Here is a 19,379-nt window from a genome sequence, read left to right as displayed (position 1 = left end):
TTTCAAAATATGCTTCTCAACCATTGCAAAACAAGCATTTGTGTAACAGTATTGATGGCTAACGTAGCATTTAGCATTAGCATTCAGCTGGCAACATTTACACAAAAAAACAGAAAAGCATTCAAAAAAATCATTTACCTTTGAAGAACTTCAGATGTTTTCAATGAGGAGACTCTCAGATAGCAAATGTTCAGTTTTTCCTGAAAGATTATTTGTTTAGGACAAATCGCTCCGTTTTCTGCGTCACGTTTAGCTATGAAAAAAACCCTGTATCCAGGATTGTGTAAATCTATCAGCAAGCTCATTAGCATAACACAACGTTAACTATTTATGAAAATCGCAAATGAAATGAAATAAATATGCCATCTCTCAAGCTTAGCCTTTTGTAAACAACACTGTCATCTCAGATTTTCAAAATATGCTTCTCAACCATAGGAAAACAATCATTTGTGTAAAAGTAGCTAGCTAGAGTTAGCATTTCGCGTTAGCATTTAGCGTTAGCATTAGCGTTAGCATCCAGCACGCAACATTAACAAAAACATAAAAGCCTTCAAATAAAATAATTTACCTTTGAAGAACTTCTGATGTTTTCAATGAGGATACTCTCAGTTAGATAGCAGATGCTCAGTTTTTCCAAAAAGATTCCTTGTGTATTAGAAATAGCTCCGTTTTATACATCACATTTGGCTACCAAAAAAAATCCATAAATTCAGTCCTCAAAACGCAAACTTTTTTCCAAATTAACTCCATAATATCGACTGAAAACATGGCAAACGTTGTTTAGAATCAAGCCTCAAGGTGTTTTTCACATATCTCTTCATTGATACATCGTTCTTGGACACATGCTTTCTCTCCTGAATCCCAGGAGAAAATGACCGCACCTGAAGATTACGCACAAATTTAGACAAAGGACACCGGGCGGACCTCTGGAAAATGTAGTCTCTTATGGCCAATCTTCCAATGATATGCCTACAAATACGTCACAATGCTGCTAAGACCTTGGGCGAACGACAGAAAGTGTAGGCTCATTCCTTGCGCAATCACAGCTATATAAGGAGAGAATGGAAAACAGAGCTTCAGAAATTCTGCTAATTCCTGGGTGATGCATCATCTTGGTTTCGCCTGTAGAATGAGTTCTGGGGCACTTACAGACAAAATCTTTGCAGATTCTGAAACTTCAGAGTGTTTTCTTTCCAAAACTGTCAAGAATATGCATAGTCGAGCATCTTTTCGTGACAAAATATCGCGCTTAAAACGGGAACGTTTTTTATCCAAAAATGAAATAGCGCCCCTAGAGCTCTAAGAGGTTAAGAACAAGTTCTTATTTCCAATGACGTCCTAGGAACAGTGGGTTAACTGCCTGTTCAGGGGCAGAAAGACAGATTTGTACCTTGTCAGCTCAGGGGTTTGAACTTGCAACCTTCCGGTTCCAACGCTCTAACCACTAGGCTACCCTGCCGCCCCAAGTGAAGTGAAGAGAAGTGAGTTCTAACCCCTGACCCCTAACCCCTGACCCTCCCTACCCTTCTGGTCTAACATGACTGGCATGAGTGAAGAGAAGTGATTCGTAACCCCTGACCCCTAACCCCTGACCCTCCCTACCCTTCTGGTCTAACATGACTGGCATGAGTGAAGAGAAGTGAGTCCTAACCCCTGACCCCTAACCCCTGACCCTCCCTACCCTTCTGGTCTAACATGACTGGCATGAGTGAAGAGAAGTCAGTCCTAACCCCTGACCCCTGACCCTCCCTACCCTTCTGGTCTAACATGACTGGCATGATTGAAGAGAAGTGAGTCCTAACCCCTGACCCCTAACCCCTGACTCTCCCTACCCTTCTGGTCTAACATGACTGGCATGAGTGAAGAGAAGTCAGTCCTAACCCCTGACCCCTAACCCCTGACCCTCCCTACCCTTCTGGTCTAACATGACTGGCATGAGTGAAGAGAAGTGAGTCCTAACCCCTGACCCCTAACCCCTGACCCTCCCTACCCTTCTGGTCTAACATGACTGCCATGAGTGAAGAGAAGTCAGTCCTAACCCCTGACCCCTGACCCTCCCTACCCTTCTGGTCTAACATGACTGGCATGAGTGAAGAGAAGTGAGTCCTAACCCCTGACCCCTAACCCCTGACTCTCCCTACCCTTCTGGTCTAACATGACTGGCATGAGTGAAGAGAAGTCAGTCCTAACCCCTGACCCCTAACCCCTGACCCCCCTACCCTTCTGGTCTAACATGACTGGCATGAGTGAAGAGAAGTCAGTCCTAACCCCTGACCCCTAACCCCTGACCCCCCTACCCTTCTGGTCTAACATGACTGGCATGAGTGAAGAGAAGTGAGTCCTAACCCCTGACCCCTAACCCCTGACCCCCCTACCCTTCTGGTCTAACATGACTGGCATGAGTTTTATTTATTTATTTAATCTTTATTTAACTAGGCAAGTCAGTTAACCTTTCTGATCTCCCCATCCCGGATCCGGGTTCGTGAATACAGACTCAAGCTCATTACCATAACGCAACGTTAACTATTCATGAAAATCGCAAATGAAATGAAATAAATATGCCATCTCTCAAGCTTAGCCTTTTGTTAACAACACTGTCATCTCAGATTTTCAAAATATGCTTCTCAACCATTGCAAAACAAGCATTTGTGTAACAGTATTGATGGCTAACGTAGCATTTAGCATTAGCATTCAGCTGGCAACATTTACACAAAAAAACAGAAAAGCATTCAAAAAAATCATTTACCTTTGAAGAACTTCAGATGTTTTCAATGAGGAGACTCTCAGATAGCAAATGTTCAGTTTTTCCTGAAAGATTATTTGTTTAGGACAAATCGCTCCGTTTTCTGCGTCACGTTTAGCTATGAAAAAAACCCTGTATCCAGGATTGTGTAAATCTATCAGCAAGCTCATTAGCATAACACAACGTTAACTATTTATGAAAATCGCAAATGAAATGAAATAAATATGCCATCTCTCAAGCTTAGCCTTTTGTAAACAACACTGTCATCTCAGATTTTCAAAATATGCTTCTCAACCATAGGAAAACAATCATTTGTGTAAAAGTAGCTAGCTAGAGTTAGCATTTCGCGTTAGCATTTAGCGTTAGCATTAGCGTTAGCATCCAGCACGCAACATTAACAAAAACATAAAAGCCTTCAAATAAAATAATTTACCTTTGAAGAACTTCTGATGTTTTCAATGAGGATACTCTCAGTTAGATAGCAGATGCTCAGTTTTTCCAAAAAGATTCCTTGTGTATTAGAAATAGCTCCGTTTTATACATCACATTTGGCTACCAAAAAAAATCCATAAATTCAGTCCTCAAAACGCAAACTTTTTTCCAAATTAACTCCATAATATCGACTGAAAACATGGCAAACGTTGTTTAGAATCAAGCCTCAAGGTGTTTTTCACATATCTCTTCATTGATACATCGTTCTTGGACACATGCTTTCTCTCCTGAATCCCAGGAGAAAATGACCGCACCTGAAGATTACGCACAAATTTAGACAAAGGACACCGGGCGGACCTCTGGAAAATGTAGTCTCTTATGGCCAATCTTCCAATGATATGCCTACAAATACGTCACAATGCTGCTAAGACCTTGGGCGAACGACAGAAAGTGTAGGCTCATTCCTTGCGCAATCACAGCTATATAAGGAGAGAATGGAAAACAGAGCTTCAGAAATTCTGCTAATTCCTGGGTGATGCATCATCTTGGTTTCGCCTGTAGAATGAGTTCTGGGGCACTTACAGACAAAATCTTTGCAGATTCTGAAACTTCAGAGTGTTTTCTTTCCAAAACTGTCAAGAATATGCATAGTCGAGCATCTTTTCGTGACAAAATATCGCGCTTAAAACGGGAACGTTTTTTATCCAAAAATGAAATAGCGCCCCTAGAGCTCTAAGAGGTTAAGAACAAGTTCTTATTTCCAATGACGTCCTAGGAACAGTGGGTTAACTGCCTGTTCAGGGGCAGAAAGACAGATTTGTACCTTGTCAGCTCAGGGGTTTGAACTTGCAACCTTCCGGTTCCAACGCTCTAACCACTAGGCTACCCTGCCGCCCCAAGTGAAGTGAAGAGAAGTGAGTCCTGACCCCTAACCCCTGACCCCTAACCCCTGACCCTCCCTACCCTTCTGGTCTAACATGACTGGCATGAGTGAGGAGAAGTCAGTCCTAACCCCTGACCCTTAACCCCTGACCCTCCCTACCCTTCTGGTCTAACATGACTGGCATGAGTGAGGAGAAGTCAGTCCTAACCCCTGACCCTTAACCCCTGACCCTCCCTACCCTTCTGGTGTAACATGACTGGCATGAGCGAAGAGAAGTGAGTCGTAACCCCTGACTCCTAACCCCTGACCCTCCCTACCCTTCTGGTCTAACATGACTGGCATGAGTGAAGAGAAGTGAGTTCTAACCCCTGACCCCTGACCCTCCCTACCCTTCTGGTCTAACATGACTGGCATGAGCGAAGAGAAGTGAGTCGTAACCCCTGACCCCTGACCCTCCCTACCCTTCTGGTCTAACATGACTGGCATGATTGAAGAGAAGTGATTCGTAACCCCTGACCCCTAACCCCTGACCCTCCCTACCCTTCTGGTCTAACATGACTGGCATGAGTGAAGAGAAGTGAGTCCTAACCCCTGACCCCTAACCCCTGACCCTCCCTACCCTTCTGTTCTAACATGACTGGCATGATTGAAGAGAAGTGATTCGTAACCCCTGACCCCTAACCCCTGACCCTCCCTACCCTTCTGGTCTAACATGACTGGCATGAGTGAAGAGAAGTGAGTCCTAACCCCTGACCCCTAACCCCTGACCCTCCCTACCCTTCTGGTCTAACATGACTGGCATGAGTGAAGAGAAGTGAGTTCTAACCCCTGACCCCTGACCCTCCCTAACCTTCTGGTCTAAGATGACTGGCATGAGTGAAGAGAAGTGAGTCCTAACCCCTGACCCCTAACCCCTGACCCTCCCTACCCTTCTGTTCTAACATGACTGGCATGATTGAAGAGAAGTGATTCGTAACCCCTGACCCCTAACCCCTGACCCTCCCTACCCTTCTGGTCTAACATGACTGGCATGAGTGAAGAGAAGTGAGTCCTAACCCCTGACCCCTAACCCCTGACCCTCCCTACCCTTCTGGTCTAACATGACTGGCATGATTGAAGAGAAGTGATTCGTAACCCCTGACCCCTAACCCCTGACGCTCCCTACCCTTCTGGTCTAACATGACTGGCATGAGCGAAGAGAAGTGAGTTCTAACCCCTGACCCGTAACCTCTGACCCTCCCTACCCTTCTGGTCTAACATGACTGGCATGAGTGAAGAGAAGTGAGTCGTAACCCCTGACCCCTAACCCCTGACCCTTCCTACCCTTCTGGTCTAACATGACTGGCATGAGTGAAGAGAATTAAGTCCTAACCCCTGACCCCTAACCCCTGACCCTCCCTACCCTTCTGGTCTAACATGACTGGCATGAGCGAAGAGAAGTGAGTCCTAACCCCTGACCCCTAACCCCTGACCCTCCGTACCCTTCTCTTCTAACATGACTGGCATGATTGAAGAGAAGTGATTCATAACCCCTGACCCCTAACCCCTTACCCTCCCTTCCCTTCTGTTCTAACATGACTGGCATGATTGATGAGAAGTGATTCGTAACCCCTGACCCCTAACCCCTGACCCTCCCTACTCTTCTGGTCTAACATGACTGGCATGAGTGAAGAGAAGTGAGTTCTAACCACTGACCCCTGACCCTCCCTAACCTTCTGGTCTAAGATGACTGGCATGAGTGAAGAGAAGTGAGTCCTAACCCCTGACCCCTAACCCCTGACCCTCCCTACCCTTCTGTTCTAACATGACTGGTATGATTGAAGAGAAGTGATTCGTAACCCCTGACCCCTAACCCCTGACCCTCCCTACCCTTCTGGTCTAACATGACTGGCATGAGTGAAGAGAAGTGAGTCCTAACCCCTGACCCCTAACCCCTGACCCTCCCTACCCTTCTGGTCTAACATGACTGGCATGAGCGAAGAGAAGTCAGTCGTAACCCCTGACCCTCCCTACCCTTCTGGTCTAACATGACTGGCATGAGTGAAGAGAAGTGAGTCCTAACCCCTGACCCCTAACCCCTGACCCTCTCTACCCTTCTGGTCTAACATGACTGGCATGAGTGAAGAGAAGTGAGTCCTAACCCTTGACCCCTAACCCCTGACCCTCCCTACCCTTCTGGTCTAACATGACTGGCATGAGTGAAGAGAAGTGAGTCCTAACCCCTGACCCCTAACCCCTGACCCTCCTCCCTACCCTTCTGGTCTAACATGACCAGAAGGGTCACTGACTCATTCATATCAATTAACTCATATACTCAGACAGCATTTTTCTGTATGTTCAGTTCTGTTGAGATATGTTATCCCAGCTCTAGACTTCTTCTTCTACACGGCACCAAGCTGGAGGATCCCCAGATAATCATTGCTTTATATGGACCATAACAGTTATCATAAAATTATATCTCTCTCTCCCTCTCCTCTCTCTCCCTGCCCTCCTCTCTCCCCTCCTCTCTCCCCTACTCCCTCTCCCCTCCTCTCTCCCCTGCCCTCCTCTCTCCCCCACCCTCTTCTCTCTCCCCCTTCTCTCTCCCCTCCCCTCCTCTCTCCCCCCTCTCCTCCTCTCTCTCCCCTCCCCCCTCTCCTCTCTCTCCTCTCTCTCTCCCCCCTCTCCCCTCCCCCTCTCTCCCCTTCTCTCTCTCCCCCCTTCTCTCTCCCCCTCTCCCCTCCTCTTTCCCCCTCTCTCCCCCCTTCTCTCTCCCCTCCCCTCCTCTCTCCCCCCTCTCCTCCTCTCTCTCCCCTCCCCCCTCACCTCTCTATCCCCCGTCTCCCCTCCCCCTCTCCCCTCCCCTTCTCTCTCTCCCCCCTTCTCTCTCCCCCTTCTCTCTCCCCCTCTCCCCTCCTCTTTCCCCCTCTCTCCCCCCTTCTCTCTCCCCTCCCCTCCTCTCTCCCCCCTCTCCTCCTCTCTCTCCCCTCCCCCTCTCCTCTCTCTCCCCCCTCTCCCCTCCCCCTCTCCCCTCCTCTTCTCTCTCTCCCCCTTCTCTCTCCCCCACCCTCCTCTCTCTTCAGACTGAAGGACCTGGGGCTAGAACAGTTCTCCGTATCGATGCTCTTCACACGTATCTTCATCCCCACCTCCTTCCTCCTAGTGTGTATCCTCCACCTTCACTACTTCCACGACCGCTTCCTGTTGCTCACTGACCTGAAGGCTGTGGCCCAAAAACAGGACAGCACCATCTACAGGTGAGACTGGGGGACTGACTGTGTTAGCCCCCTGAGATAAAGTTTAGGACTAGGTGTCAATACAGGGAGATAACATGAGTCGGGGATTTGAACCCTGTGTTGGCTGAAGTTCTTAATGTGGGGGAGCTAACACGAGTCACAGCTGCATTTCCAGATGAGCTGTGTTTGTGACTGGGGTACGAACCCCGGTACGCCTCTAGACTGTGTTAACCCACTGAGCTTAAGTCTAGGTGTTTGTGTGAGAGAGCTAACAGCAGTTCCTGATGAACTGACCAGCGATCTTTCAACACATTAGACTAGAGTTTGGATTGGCTGGATGTTTTTTTTATCATGTTTATCATTTTACTTTGTTCTCTCTAATGTATAAGACCTACAGAGAAATGCTGGAGATGTAGTGGTCTGTGTTAATGTCTTGTCTTCATGTTCTATAGTAGCCTCCTTCATGTTCTAGTAGCCTCCATTCATGTTCTAGTAGCCTCCATTCATGTTCTAGTAGCCTCCTTCATGTTCTAGTAGCCTCGTCCATGTTCTAGTAGCCTCCTTCATGTTCTAGTAGCCTCCTTCATGTTCTAGTAGCCTCCTCCATGTTCTAGTAGCCTCCTCCATGTTCTAGTAGCCTCCTCCATGTTCTAGTAGCCTCCTTCATGTTCTAGTAGCCTCCTTCATGTTCTAGTAGCCTCCTTCATGTTCTAGTAGCCTCCTTCATGTTCTAGTAGCCTCCTTCATGTTCTAGTAGCCTCCTTCATGTTCTAGTAGCCTCCTTCATGTTCTAGTAGCCTCCTTCATGTTCCCACTTGCTTCTCATCCTATTCTCTTTAATCTACTGCCATCTGTCATCTCTCCTCCTCCTCTGCCATCTGCCATCTCTCCATTCCTACCTCTCCTCACACAGTCATGCTAAAGTCAATGGTCGCGTGTATCTGATCATGAACAGGTAGGAGGACCTGCTCGCCTTTCATCCATCCTGTCGCATCCATCCATCACTGTTTGACTTCCCTCCCTCTTCTTCACTCATGCTCTCCTTTGGTCAACTCTTCTCCTCCCTCTACCTCCCCACCTCCTCTCCATCTCTCCTCTCTCATCCACCTCTCTATCTCTCCTCTCTCATCCATCTCTCCATCTCTCCCCTCTCATCCACCTCTCCACCTCTCCTCTCTCATCCATCTCTCCATCTCTCCCCTCTCATCCACCTCTCCACCTCTCCATCTCCTCTCTACCTCTCCTCTCTCATCCATCTCTCCCCTCTCATCCACCTCTCCATCTCTCCCCTCTCATCTACCTCTCCATCTCTCCCCTCTCATCCACCTCTCCATCTCATCACTCCATCTCTCCTCTCTCATCCATCTCTCCATCTCTCCCCTCTCATCCACCTCTCCATCTCCTCTCCACCTCTCTTCTCATCCTCTATACCTCTGGTCCTCCGGTCTTCCAAGCATCTAAACACGCCTGTCTTTCCCTGCTCGGGTACCTAATTTCCCTGTGAAACTTGCTCCTACAGTTCTGTCCGTTTGGTTTAATGGTAAACCAATATTTGAATTTGGGGGGGGGGGGGGGGGCGGGGGTTTGCTTCGACAGGTCATGTTAGAAACGTATGTGAAAAATTCTGTTCTATTTTGGTTTCTGCCTCTTTGTGTTTCTTTGGATGACCAATTTGATTTGTGGACGCTTCTTCTTGATACCCACAACCCCCCTCTCCTCTATAGCTAACTTCTCTGCCAGTTTATCCTCATTAAAAGTCTCTTCTTTCCAGCATGTCCTGACTTGGTATTAAAAGACACCACCTTTCCTCTTCAGAACCAATCCCCTCCACTCTTTTCCTAGTTCCTCTGCAGCCTGTGGTAGCAACTTGTAACCCTATTGGTCGCTAACCTACCCTGTGTCTGTCAATCTACTTTTTGCTGTGGATCTCCCTCTCTCTCTGTGTTGATCTCCCTCTCTCTCTCTGTCTGTGTGGATCTCCCTCTCTCTCTCTTTGTGTGGATCTCCCTCTCTCTCTCTGTATTGATCTCCCTCTCTCTCTCTGTGTTGATCTCCCCCTCTCTCTCTGTGTTGATCTCCCTCTCTCTCTCTGTGTTGATCTCCCTCTCTCTCTCTGTGTTGATCTCCCTCTCTCTGTGTTGATCTCCCTCTCTCTGTGTTGATCTCCCTCTCTCTCTTTATTGATCTCTCTCTCTCTCTCTCTCCCTCTCTCTCTGTGTTGATCTCTCTCTCTCCCTCTCTCTCTGTGTTGATCTCTCTCTCTCTCTCTCTCTCTCTCTCAATTCAATTCAATTCAAGGGGCTTTATTGGCATGGGAAACATGTGTTAACATTGCCAAAGCAAGTGAGGTAGATAATATACAAATATATACAAATAATATCTCTCTCTCACTCTGTTGATCTCTCTCTCTATTCAATTAAATTCCAATGGCTTTATTGTCATGGGAAACATATCTTTCCATATAGATAATAAACTAAAGTGATTTAAAACAATATAAAATTAACAGTAAACATTACACAGAAGATGCAAAGGAATTGAGACGTTTCAAATGTCATATTATTTCTATATACAGTGTTGTAATGATGTGCAAATAGTTAAAGTACAAAATGGAAAATAATAAATATAAATATGGGTGGTATTTACAATGGTGTTTGTTCTTCACTGGTTGACCTGGTTGACCTCGTGCTGCTGTGATGGCAAACTGTGGAATTTCACCCAGTAGATATGGGAGTTTATCAAAATTGGATTTCGAATTCTTTGTGGATCTGTGTAATCTGAGGGAAATATGTATCTCTAATATGGCCATACATTGGGCAGGAGGTTAGGAAGTGCAGCTCAGTTTCCACCTCGTTTTGTGGGCAGTGAGCACATAGCCTGTCTTCTCTTGAGAGTCAGGTTTCTGTTTAGGACCAAATAGCATTCTAGTTTGCTCTGTTTTTTTTGTTAATTCTTTCCAATGTGTCAAGTAATTATCTTTTTGTTTTCTCATGATTTGGTTGGGTCTAATTGTGCTTCTGTCCCAGGGCTCTGTGGGGTCTGTTTGTGTTTGTGAACAGAGCCCCAAGACCAGTTTGCTTAGGGGACTCTTCTCCAGGTTGATCTCTCTGTAGGTGATGGCTTTGTTCTGGAAGGTTTGGGAATCACTTCCTTTTAGGTGGTTGTAGAATTTAACAGCTCTTTCCTAGATTTTGATAATTAGTGGGTTTAGGCCTAATTCTGCTCTGCATGCATTATTTGGTGTTCTACGGTGTACACTGTTTAGGCTGAGGTATGTTTTGTTGTTTTGTCTGCTCTAGGGCAACGGTGTCTAGATGGAATTTGTATTTGTGGTCCTGGCGACTGGACCTTTTTTGGAACACCATTATTTTTGTCTTACTTAGATTTACTGTCAGGGCCCAGGCCCTGACAGAATCTGTGCAGAAGATCTAGGTACTGCTGTAGGCCCTCCTTGGTTGGTGACAGAAGCACCAGATCACCAGCAAACAGCAGACATTTGACTTCGGATTCTAGCAGGGGGAGGCCGGGTGCTGCAGACTTTTCTAGTGCCCGCGCCAATTCGTTGATATATATGTTGAAGAGGGTGGGGCTTAAGCTGCATCCCTGTCTCAGCCCACGGCCCTGTGGAAAGAAATGTGTGTTTTTTTTTACAATTTAACCGCACACTTGTTGTTTGTGTTCATGATTTTATAATGTCGTATGTTTTTCCCCCAACATCACTTTGTATCAATTTGCGGTTTCTTATTCAAACAATTTGTTGTTGTTTAGGTGAAAATGTTTAGATTTGATGGGGAAGCTGAGAGGTCAAATATCCTGTTTAGGTTTTCACATTACTTGTGCAAATGTTGTTAGCATGGAGAGAAAGACAGGATATAGAGAGAGGTAGACACAGTGAGGGAGGTGTAGATAACTCTCTGTGTTGGTTTGTTTAGTGTTTTCCAATTTTCCCTGAAGGGGTTATATTCTATGGATTCTTCAATTACATTGAGCTGATTTCTGATGTACTGAACCTCCTTTTTCCGAAGTGTATTTCTGTATTGTTTTAGTGATTCACTATAATGAAGGCGTAGACTCTCTGGGTCTATGTTTTTGGTTGGACAGGATTCTCAATTTCTTTCTTAGGTTTTTTGCATTCTTCATCAAACCATTTGTCATTGATGTTCATTTTCTTAGGTTGTCTGCTTGATTTGAAAGGGAAGCTGAGAGGTCAAATATACTGTTTAGGTTTTCTCCTGCCAAGTTTACACCTTCACTATGACAGTGAAATGTTTTGTCCAGGAAGTTGTCTAAAAGGGATTTAATTTGTTGTTGCCTAATTGTGTTTTGGTAGGTTTCCAAACTACATTCCTTCCATCTATAGCATTTCTTAATATTATTCAGTTATTTTGGCTTTGATGCCTCATGATTGAGTATTGCTCTGTTTAAGTAGACTGTGATTTTGCTGTGGTCTGATAGGGGTGTCAGTGGGCTGACTGTGATCTGCTAGGGGTGTCAGTGGGCTGACTGTGATCTGATAGGGGTGTCAGTGGGCTGACTGTGATCTGATAGGGGTGTCAGTGGGGTGGGGTGTCAGTGGGCTGACTGTGATCTGATAGGGGCGTTGATGGGCTGACTGTGATCTGATAGGGGTGTCAGTGGGCTGACTGTGGTCTGATAGGGGTGTCAGTGGGGTGGGGTGTCAGTGGGCTGACTGTGATCTGATAGGGGTGTCGGTGGGCTGACAGTGAACGCTCTGAGAGACTCTGGGTTGAGGTCAGTGATAAAGTAGTCTACAGTACTACTGCCAATAGATGAGCTATAGGTGTACCTACAATAGGAGTCCCCTCGAAGCTTACCATTGACTATGTATATACCCAGCGTGCGACAGAGCTGCAGGAGTTGTGACCCGTTTTTGTTGGTTATGTTGTCATAGTTGTGCCTAGGGGGGCATATGTGGGAGGGAATGCTGTCACCTCCAGGAAGGTGTTTGTCCCCCTGTGTGCTGAGGGTGTCAGGTTCTTGTCCAGTTGTGGCATTTAGGTCGCCACAGACTAGTAGATGTCCCTGGGCCTGGAAATGATTGATTTCCCCCTCCAGGATGGAGAAGCTGTCTTCATTAAAGTATGGGGATTCTAGTTGGGGGATATAGGTAGCACACAGGAGGACATTTGTCTCTGTTAAGATAATTTCCTTTTCAATTTCTAGCCAAATGTAAAATGTTCCTGTTTTGATTAATTTAATGGAGTAAGTTAGGTCTGCTCTATACCAAATTAGCATACCCCCTGAGTCCCTTCCCTGTTTCACACCTGGTAGTTTGGTGGATGGGACTACCGGCTCTCTGTAACCTAGAGGGCAACCAGTGGGTCCGTCTCCTCTATACCAGGTTTCTTGCAGGATGACTCCTTCTCTCTCTCCCTCTCTCTCTCTCTCTCCCCCCCCCTCTCTCTCTCTGTCTCTGTCTCTCTCTCTCTGTCCCTCTCTCTCCTTCCCCCTCTCTCTCGCTCCCCCCCCCCCTCTCTCTCTCTCCCTCTCTCTCCCTCTCTCTGTCTCTGTCTCTCTCCCTCTCTCTCCCTCCCTCTCTCTCTCTCTGTGTTTCTCTCCTGTGTTGTTCACTCTCTTGTTGTTGACCTCTCTCTCTCTCTCTCTCTCTCTCTCTCTGTCTCTCTCTCTCTCTCTCTCTCTCTCTGTGTCTCTCTCCTGTGTTGTTCACTCTCTTGTTGTTGACCTCTCTCTCTCTCTCTCTCTCTCTCTCTCTCTCTGTCTCTCTCTGTCTCTCTCTCTCTCTCTCTCTCTCTCTCTCTCTGTCTCTCTCTCTCTCTCTCTCCCCCCCCCCCTCTCTCTCTCTGTCTCTGTCTCTCTCTCTCTGTCCCTCTCTCTCCCTCCCCCTCTCTCTCGCTCCCCCCCTCTCTCTCTCTCCCTCTCTCTCCCTCTCTCTGTCTCTGTCTCTCTCCCTCTCTCTCCCTCCCTCTATCTCTCTCTGTGTCTCTCTCCTGTGTTGTTCACTCTCTTGTTGTTGACCTCTCTCTGTCTCTGTCTCTCTCTCTCTCTGTCTCTGTCTCTGTCTCTGTCTCTGTCTCTGTCTCTGTCTCTGTCTCTGTCTCTCTCTCTCTCTCTCTCTCTCTCTCTGTCTCTGTCTCTGTCTCTCTCTCTCTCTCTCTCTCTCTCTCTCTCTCTCTCTGTCTCTCTCTGTCTCTGTCTCTCTCTCTCTCTCTCTCTCTCTCTCTCTCTCTCTTGTTGTTGACCTCTCTCTCCCTCTCTCTGTCTCTGTCTCTCTCTCTCTCTCTCTCTCTCTGTCTCTGTCTCTGTCTCTCTCTCTCTCTCTCTCTCTCTCTCTCTCTCTCTCTCTTGTTGTTGACCTCTCTCTCTCTCTCTCTCTCTCTCTCTCTCTCTCTCGTTGTTGACCTCTTTCTCTCTGTAACATGTTATCTGAGCAGCATCAAGCAACACATTTCCTCTCCACAGAGCAAGTAAGTCTAAACCCATCAAGACATGAAATGAAATGCCTCGCCCTGACATGTAGCCATTTCCTGCAAGCCAACCCTGACCTCTAACCTGACCTCCAACCTCAACCTATAACTCCCATTGCCTGAGACTCAGTTTAGGGATTTGCATCCCAATTGGCTACCTATTCCCTATAAAGTGTGCTACCTTTGACCTGGGTAGGGTAGTACACTTTATAGGGAATAGGGTGTCATTTCAATGTGCAGGTGTCCATGCTTCCCTCCCTGTTCTCCTATTACCATTGATCTGTATTGAGAGACGATGATTCCTGAGAATCTGAGGACTTTTATTTTGAAGAATGCCAGTCAGAGGAATGTGCTTATTGCTTTTCTATTAAACAGTCAGCTGCTAGCGGACACCCACGGCCGGAACAACTGCTTGATATGAGGCCCTTTGGGAAAGAAGTGTGTGTGTGTGTGGTGCCTGTGTTTGTTTGTGTGTGTGTGTGTGTGTGTGTACGTGTGTAGTGCCTGTGTTTGTTTGTGTGTGTGTGTGTGTGTGTGTGGTGTTTGTGTGTGTGTGTGTGTGTAGTGCCTGTGTTTGTGTGTGTGTGTGTGTGTGTGTATGTGTGTGTCTGTGTTTGTGTGTGTTAGGGTTGGGCGATATTACAGCATTGATTGACGATGATTGACAGCCATCGTCGATGTTAACAACATCTTAATGTGACAGATGATGGTTGACCCTATTTGAACTGGACTGGTGTAGAGCAGTAATTAACAGTCTTACAGCACACAACTGGTGTAGAGGACACGGTAGAAGGACAGATTCTCACAGGACACCTTAGTGAAGGACAGATTCTCACAGGACACCTTAGTGAAGGACAGATTCTCACAGGACACGGTAGTGCAGGACAGATTCTCATAGGACACCTTAGTGAAGGACAGATTCTCACAGAACACGGTAGTGCAGGACAGTAGGACAGCACACAGCAGGACAGCAGGACAGCAGGACAGTAGGACAGTAGGACAGCAGGACAGTAAACAGCAGGACAGTAGGACAAGAGGACAGTATACAGTAGGACAGTAGGACAGCAGGACAGTATACAGCAGGACAGTATACAGCAGGACAGCACACAGCAGGACAGTACACAGCAGGACAGTACACAGTAGGACAGTAGGACAGCAGGACAGTATACAGCAGGACAGTATACAGCAGGACAGTATACAGCAGGACAGTAGGACAGTAGGACAGCAGGACAGTATACAGCAGGACAGTATACAGCAGGACAGTATACAGCAGGACAGCACACAGCAGGACAGTACACAGCAGGACAGTACACAGTAGGACAGTAGGACAGCAGGAAAGTATACAGCAGGACAGTATAAAGCAGGACAGTATACAGCAAGACAGTATACAGCAGGACAGCAGGACAGTAGGACAGTAGGACAGCAGGACAGTATACAGTAGGACAGTATACAGCAGGACAGTATACAGCAGGACAGTATACAGCAGGACAGTAGGACAGTAGGACAGCAGGACAGTATACAGCAGGACAGTATACAGCAGGACAGCACACAGCAGGACAGTACACAGCAGGATAGTACACAGTAGGACAGTAGGACAGCAGACAGTATACAGTAGGACAGTATACAGCAGGACAGTACACAGCAGGACAGTACACAGTAGGACAGTAGGACAGCAGACAGTATACAGTAGGACAGTATACAGCAGGACAGTATACAGCAGGACAGTATACAACAGGACAGCAGGACAGTAGGACAGTAGGACAGCAGGACAGTAGGACAGCAGGACAGTATACAGCAGGACAGCACACAGCAGGACAGTACACAGCAGGACAGTACACAGAAGGACAGTAGGACAGCATACAGTATACAGTAGGACAGTATACAGCAGGACAGTATACAGCAGGACAGCAGGACAGCGGGACAGTAGGACAGTATACATCAGGACAGTAGGAAAGTATACAGTAGGACAGTATACAGCAGGACAGTAGGACAGTATACACCAGGACAGTAGGACAGTATACACCAGGACAGTAGGACAGTAGGACAGTATACAGCAGGACAGTATACAGCAGGACAGTACACAGAAGGACAGAAGGACAGTATACAGCAGGACAGTAGGACAGCAGGACAGTAGGACAGCAGGACAGTAGGACAGTATACAGCAGGACAGTAGGACAGTATACAGTAGGACAGTATACACCAGGACAGTAGGACAGTATACAGCAGGACAGTATACAGCAGGACAGTACACAGAAGGACAGAAGGACAGTATACAGCAGGACAGTAGGACAGCAGGACAGTAGGAAAGCAGGACAGTAGGACAGTATACAGCAGGACAGTAGGACAGTATACAGTAGGACAGTACACAGTAGGACAGTATACAGTAGGACAGTATACAGCAGGACAGTATACAGCAGGACAGTAGGACAGTAGGACAGTATACAGCAGGACAGTAGGACAGTATACAGCAGGACAGTAGGACAGTATACAGTAGGACAGTATTCAGCAGGACAGTATACAGTAGGACAGTACACAGCAGGACAGTACACAGTAGGACAGTAGGACAGTAGGACAGCAGGACAGTATACAGCAGAACAGTAGGACAGTAGGACAGTATACAGCAGGACAGTAGGACAGCAGGACAGTATACAGCAGGACAGTATACAGCAGGACAGCAGGACAGTAGGACAGCAGGACAGCAGGACAGTATACAGCTGGACAGTAGGACAGTAGGACAGTATACAGCAGGACAGTAGGACAGCAGGACAGTAGGAGTGTAGGACAGCAGGACAGTAGGACAGCAGGACAGTAGGACAGCAGGACAGTAGGACAGTAGGACAGCAGGACAGTAAACAGCAGGACAGTAGGACAGTAGGACAAGAGGACAGTATACAGCAGGACAGTAGGACAGTATACAGCAGGACAGTATACAGTAGGACAGTAGGACAGTATACAGCAGGACAGTACACAGCAGGACAGTACACAGCAGGACAGTATACAGTATGAGAGTATACAGTAGGACAGTATACAGCAGGACAGTAGGACAGTAGGACAGTAGGACAGTATACAGCAGGACAGCATACAGTAGGACAGTATACAGTAGGACAGTATACAGCAGGACAGTATACAGTAGGACAGTATACAGTAGGACAGTATACAGCAGGACAGTATACAGCAGGACAGTATACAGTAGGACAGTATACAGCAGGACAGTAGGACAGTATGCAGTAGGACAGTATACAGCAGGACAGTATACAGTAGGACAGTATACAGCAGGACAGTATACAGCAGGACAGTATACAGTAGGACAGTATACAGCAGGAGAGTACACAGAAGGACAGAAGGACATTCAATTAGTTTAGACAATAGCCTCAACCTATGAATGTAGACCAGGTTATCCCAAACTGGGGTACACGGAAATGCAACCTATGAATGTAGACCAGGTTATCCCAAACTGGGGTACATGGAAATGCAACCCATGAATGTAGACCAGGTTATCCCAAACTGGGGTACATGGAAATGCAACCTATGAATGTAGACCAGGTTATCCCAAACTGGGGTACATGGAAATGCAACCTATGAATGTAGACCAGGTTATCCCAAACTGGGGTACATGGAAATGCAACCTATGAATGTAGACCAGGTTATCCCAAACTGGGGTACATGGAAATGCAACCCATGAATGTAGACCAGGTTATCCCAAACTGGGGTACATGGAAATGCAGCCCATGAATGTAGACCAGGTTATCCCAAACTGGGGTACATGGAAATGCAACCCATGAATGTAGACCAGGTTATCCCAAACTGGGGTACATGGAAATGCAACCTATGAATGTAGACCAGGTTATCCCAAACTGGGGTACATGGAAATGAAACCTATGAATGTAGACCAGGTTATCCCAAACTGGGGTACATGGAAATGCAACCTATGAATGTAGACCAGGTTATCCCAAACTGGGGTACACGGAAATGCAGCCCATGAATGTAGACCAGGTTATCCCAAACTGGGGTACATGGAAATGCAACCCATGAATGTAGACCAGGTTATCCCAAACTGGGGTACACGGAAATGCAACCTATGAATGTAGACCAGGTTATCCCAAACTGGGGTACATAGAAATGCAACCTATGAATGTAGACCAGGTTATCCCAAACTGGGGTACATGGAAATGCAACCTATGAATGTAGACCAGGTTATCCCAAACTGGGGTACATGGAAATGCAACCTATGAATGTAGACCAGGTTATCCCAAACTGGGGTACATGGAAATGCAACCCATGAATGTAGACCAGGTTATCCCAAACTGGGGTACATGGAAATGCAGCCCATGAATGTAGACCAGGTTATCCCAAACTGGGGTACATGGAAATGCAACCTATGAATGTAGACCAGGTTATCCCAAACTGGGGTACATGGAAATGCAACCTATGAATGTAGACCAGGTTATCCCAAACTGGGGTACATGGAAATGCAACCTATGAATATAGACCAGGTTATCCCAAACTGGGGTACATGGAAATGCAACCTATGAATGTAGACCAGGTTATCCCAAACTGGGGTACATGGAAATGCAACCTATGAATGTAGACCAGGTTATCCCAAACTGGGGTACATGGAAATGCAACCTATGAATGTAGACCAGGTTATCCCAAACTGGGGTACATGGAAATGCAACCTATGAATGTAGACCAGGTTATCCCAAACTGGGGTACATGGGAATGCAACCTATGAATGTAGACCAGGTTATCCCAAACTGGGGTACATGGAAATGCAACCCAGGAATGTAGACCAGGTTATCCCAAACTGGGGTACACGGAAATGCAACCTATGAATGTAGACCAGGTTATCCCAAACTGGGGTACATAGAAATGCAACCTATGAATGTAGACCAGGTTATCCCAAACTGGGGTACATGGAAATGCAACCTATGAATGTAGACCAGGTTATCCCAAACTGGGGTACATGGAAATGCAACCTATGAATGTAGACCAGGTTATCCCAAACTGGGGTACATGGAAATGCAACCCATGAATGTAGACCAGGTTATCCCAAACTGGGGTACATGGAAATGCAGCCCATGAATGTAGACCAGGTTATCCCAAACTGGGGTACATGGAAATGCAACCTATGAATGTAGACCAGGTTATCCCAAACTGGGGTACATGGAAATGCAACCTATGAATGTAGACCAGGTTATCCCAAACTGGGGTACATGGAAATGCAACCTATGAATATAGACCAGGTTATCCCAAACTGGGGTACATGGAAATGCAACCTATGAATGTAGACCAGGTTATCCCAAACTGGGGTACATGGAAATGCAACCTATGAATGTAGACCAGGTTATCCCAAACTGGGGTACATGGAAATGCAACCTATGAATGTAGACCAGGTTATCCCAAACTGGGGTACATGGAAATGCAACCTATGAATGTAGACCAGGTTATCCCAAACTGGGGTACATGGGAATGCAACCTATGAATGTAGACCAGGTTATCCCAAACTGGGGTACATGGAAATGCAACCCATGAATGTAGACCAGGTTATCCCAAACTGGGGTACATGGAAATGCAGCCCATGAATGTAGACCAGGTTATCCCAAACTGGGGTACATGGAAATGCAACCTATGAATGTAGACCAGGTTATCCCAAACTGGGGTAC

At 46.6% G+C, this 19,379-nt stretch overlaps 1 protein-coding gene across 1 annotated transcript in view; it reads left to right on the top strand.

Annotated features, from left to right (window-relative positions):
• The window catches only part of LOC110531049 (piezo-type mechanosensitive ion channel component 2), a 191,056-nt gene that overhangs the window by 79,163 nt on the left and 92,514 nt on the right, over positions 1-19,379 (top strand). Inside the window, exon 20 of the mRNA XM_036986896.1 lies at positions 7,121-7,294. Coding sequence (XP_036842791.1) covers positions 7,121-7,294 — 174 coding nt within the window. The remainder of the gene's footprint in view (positions 1-7,120; positions 7,295-19,379) is intronic.

The sequence above is a fragment of the Oncorhynchus mykiss genome, chromosome 8 (assembly GCF_013265735.2).
Source record: "Oncorhynchus mykiss isolate Arlee chromosome 8, USDA_OmykA_1.1, whole genome shotgun sequence".
Classification (NCBI taxonomy): Eukaryota; Metazoa; Chordata; class Actinopteri; order Salmoniformes; family Salmonidae; genus Oncorhynchus; species Oncorhynchus mykiss.
Note: the sequence above shows the minus strand (reverse complement) of the source record. Positions and strands in the feature narration are given on the sequence as shown.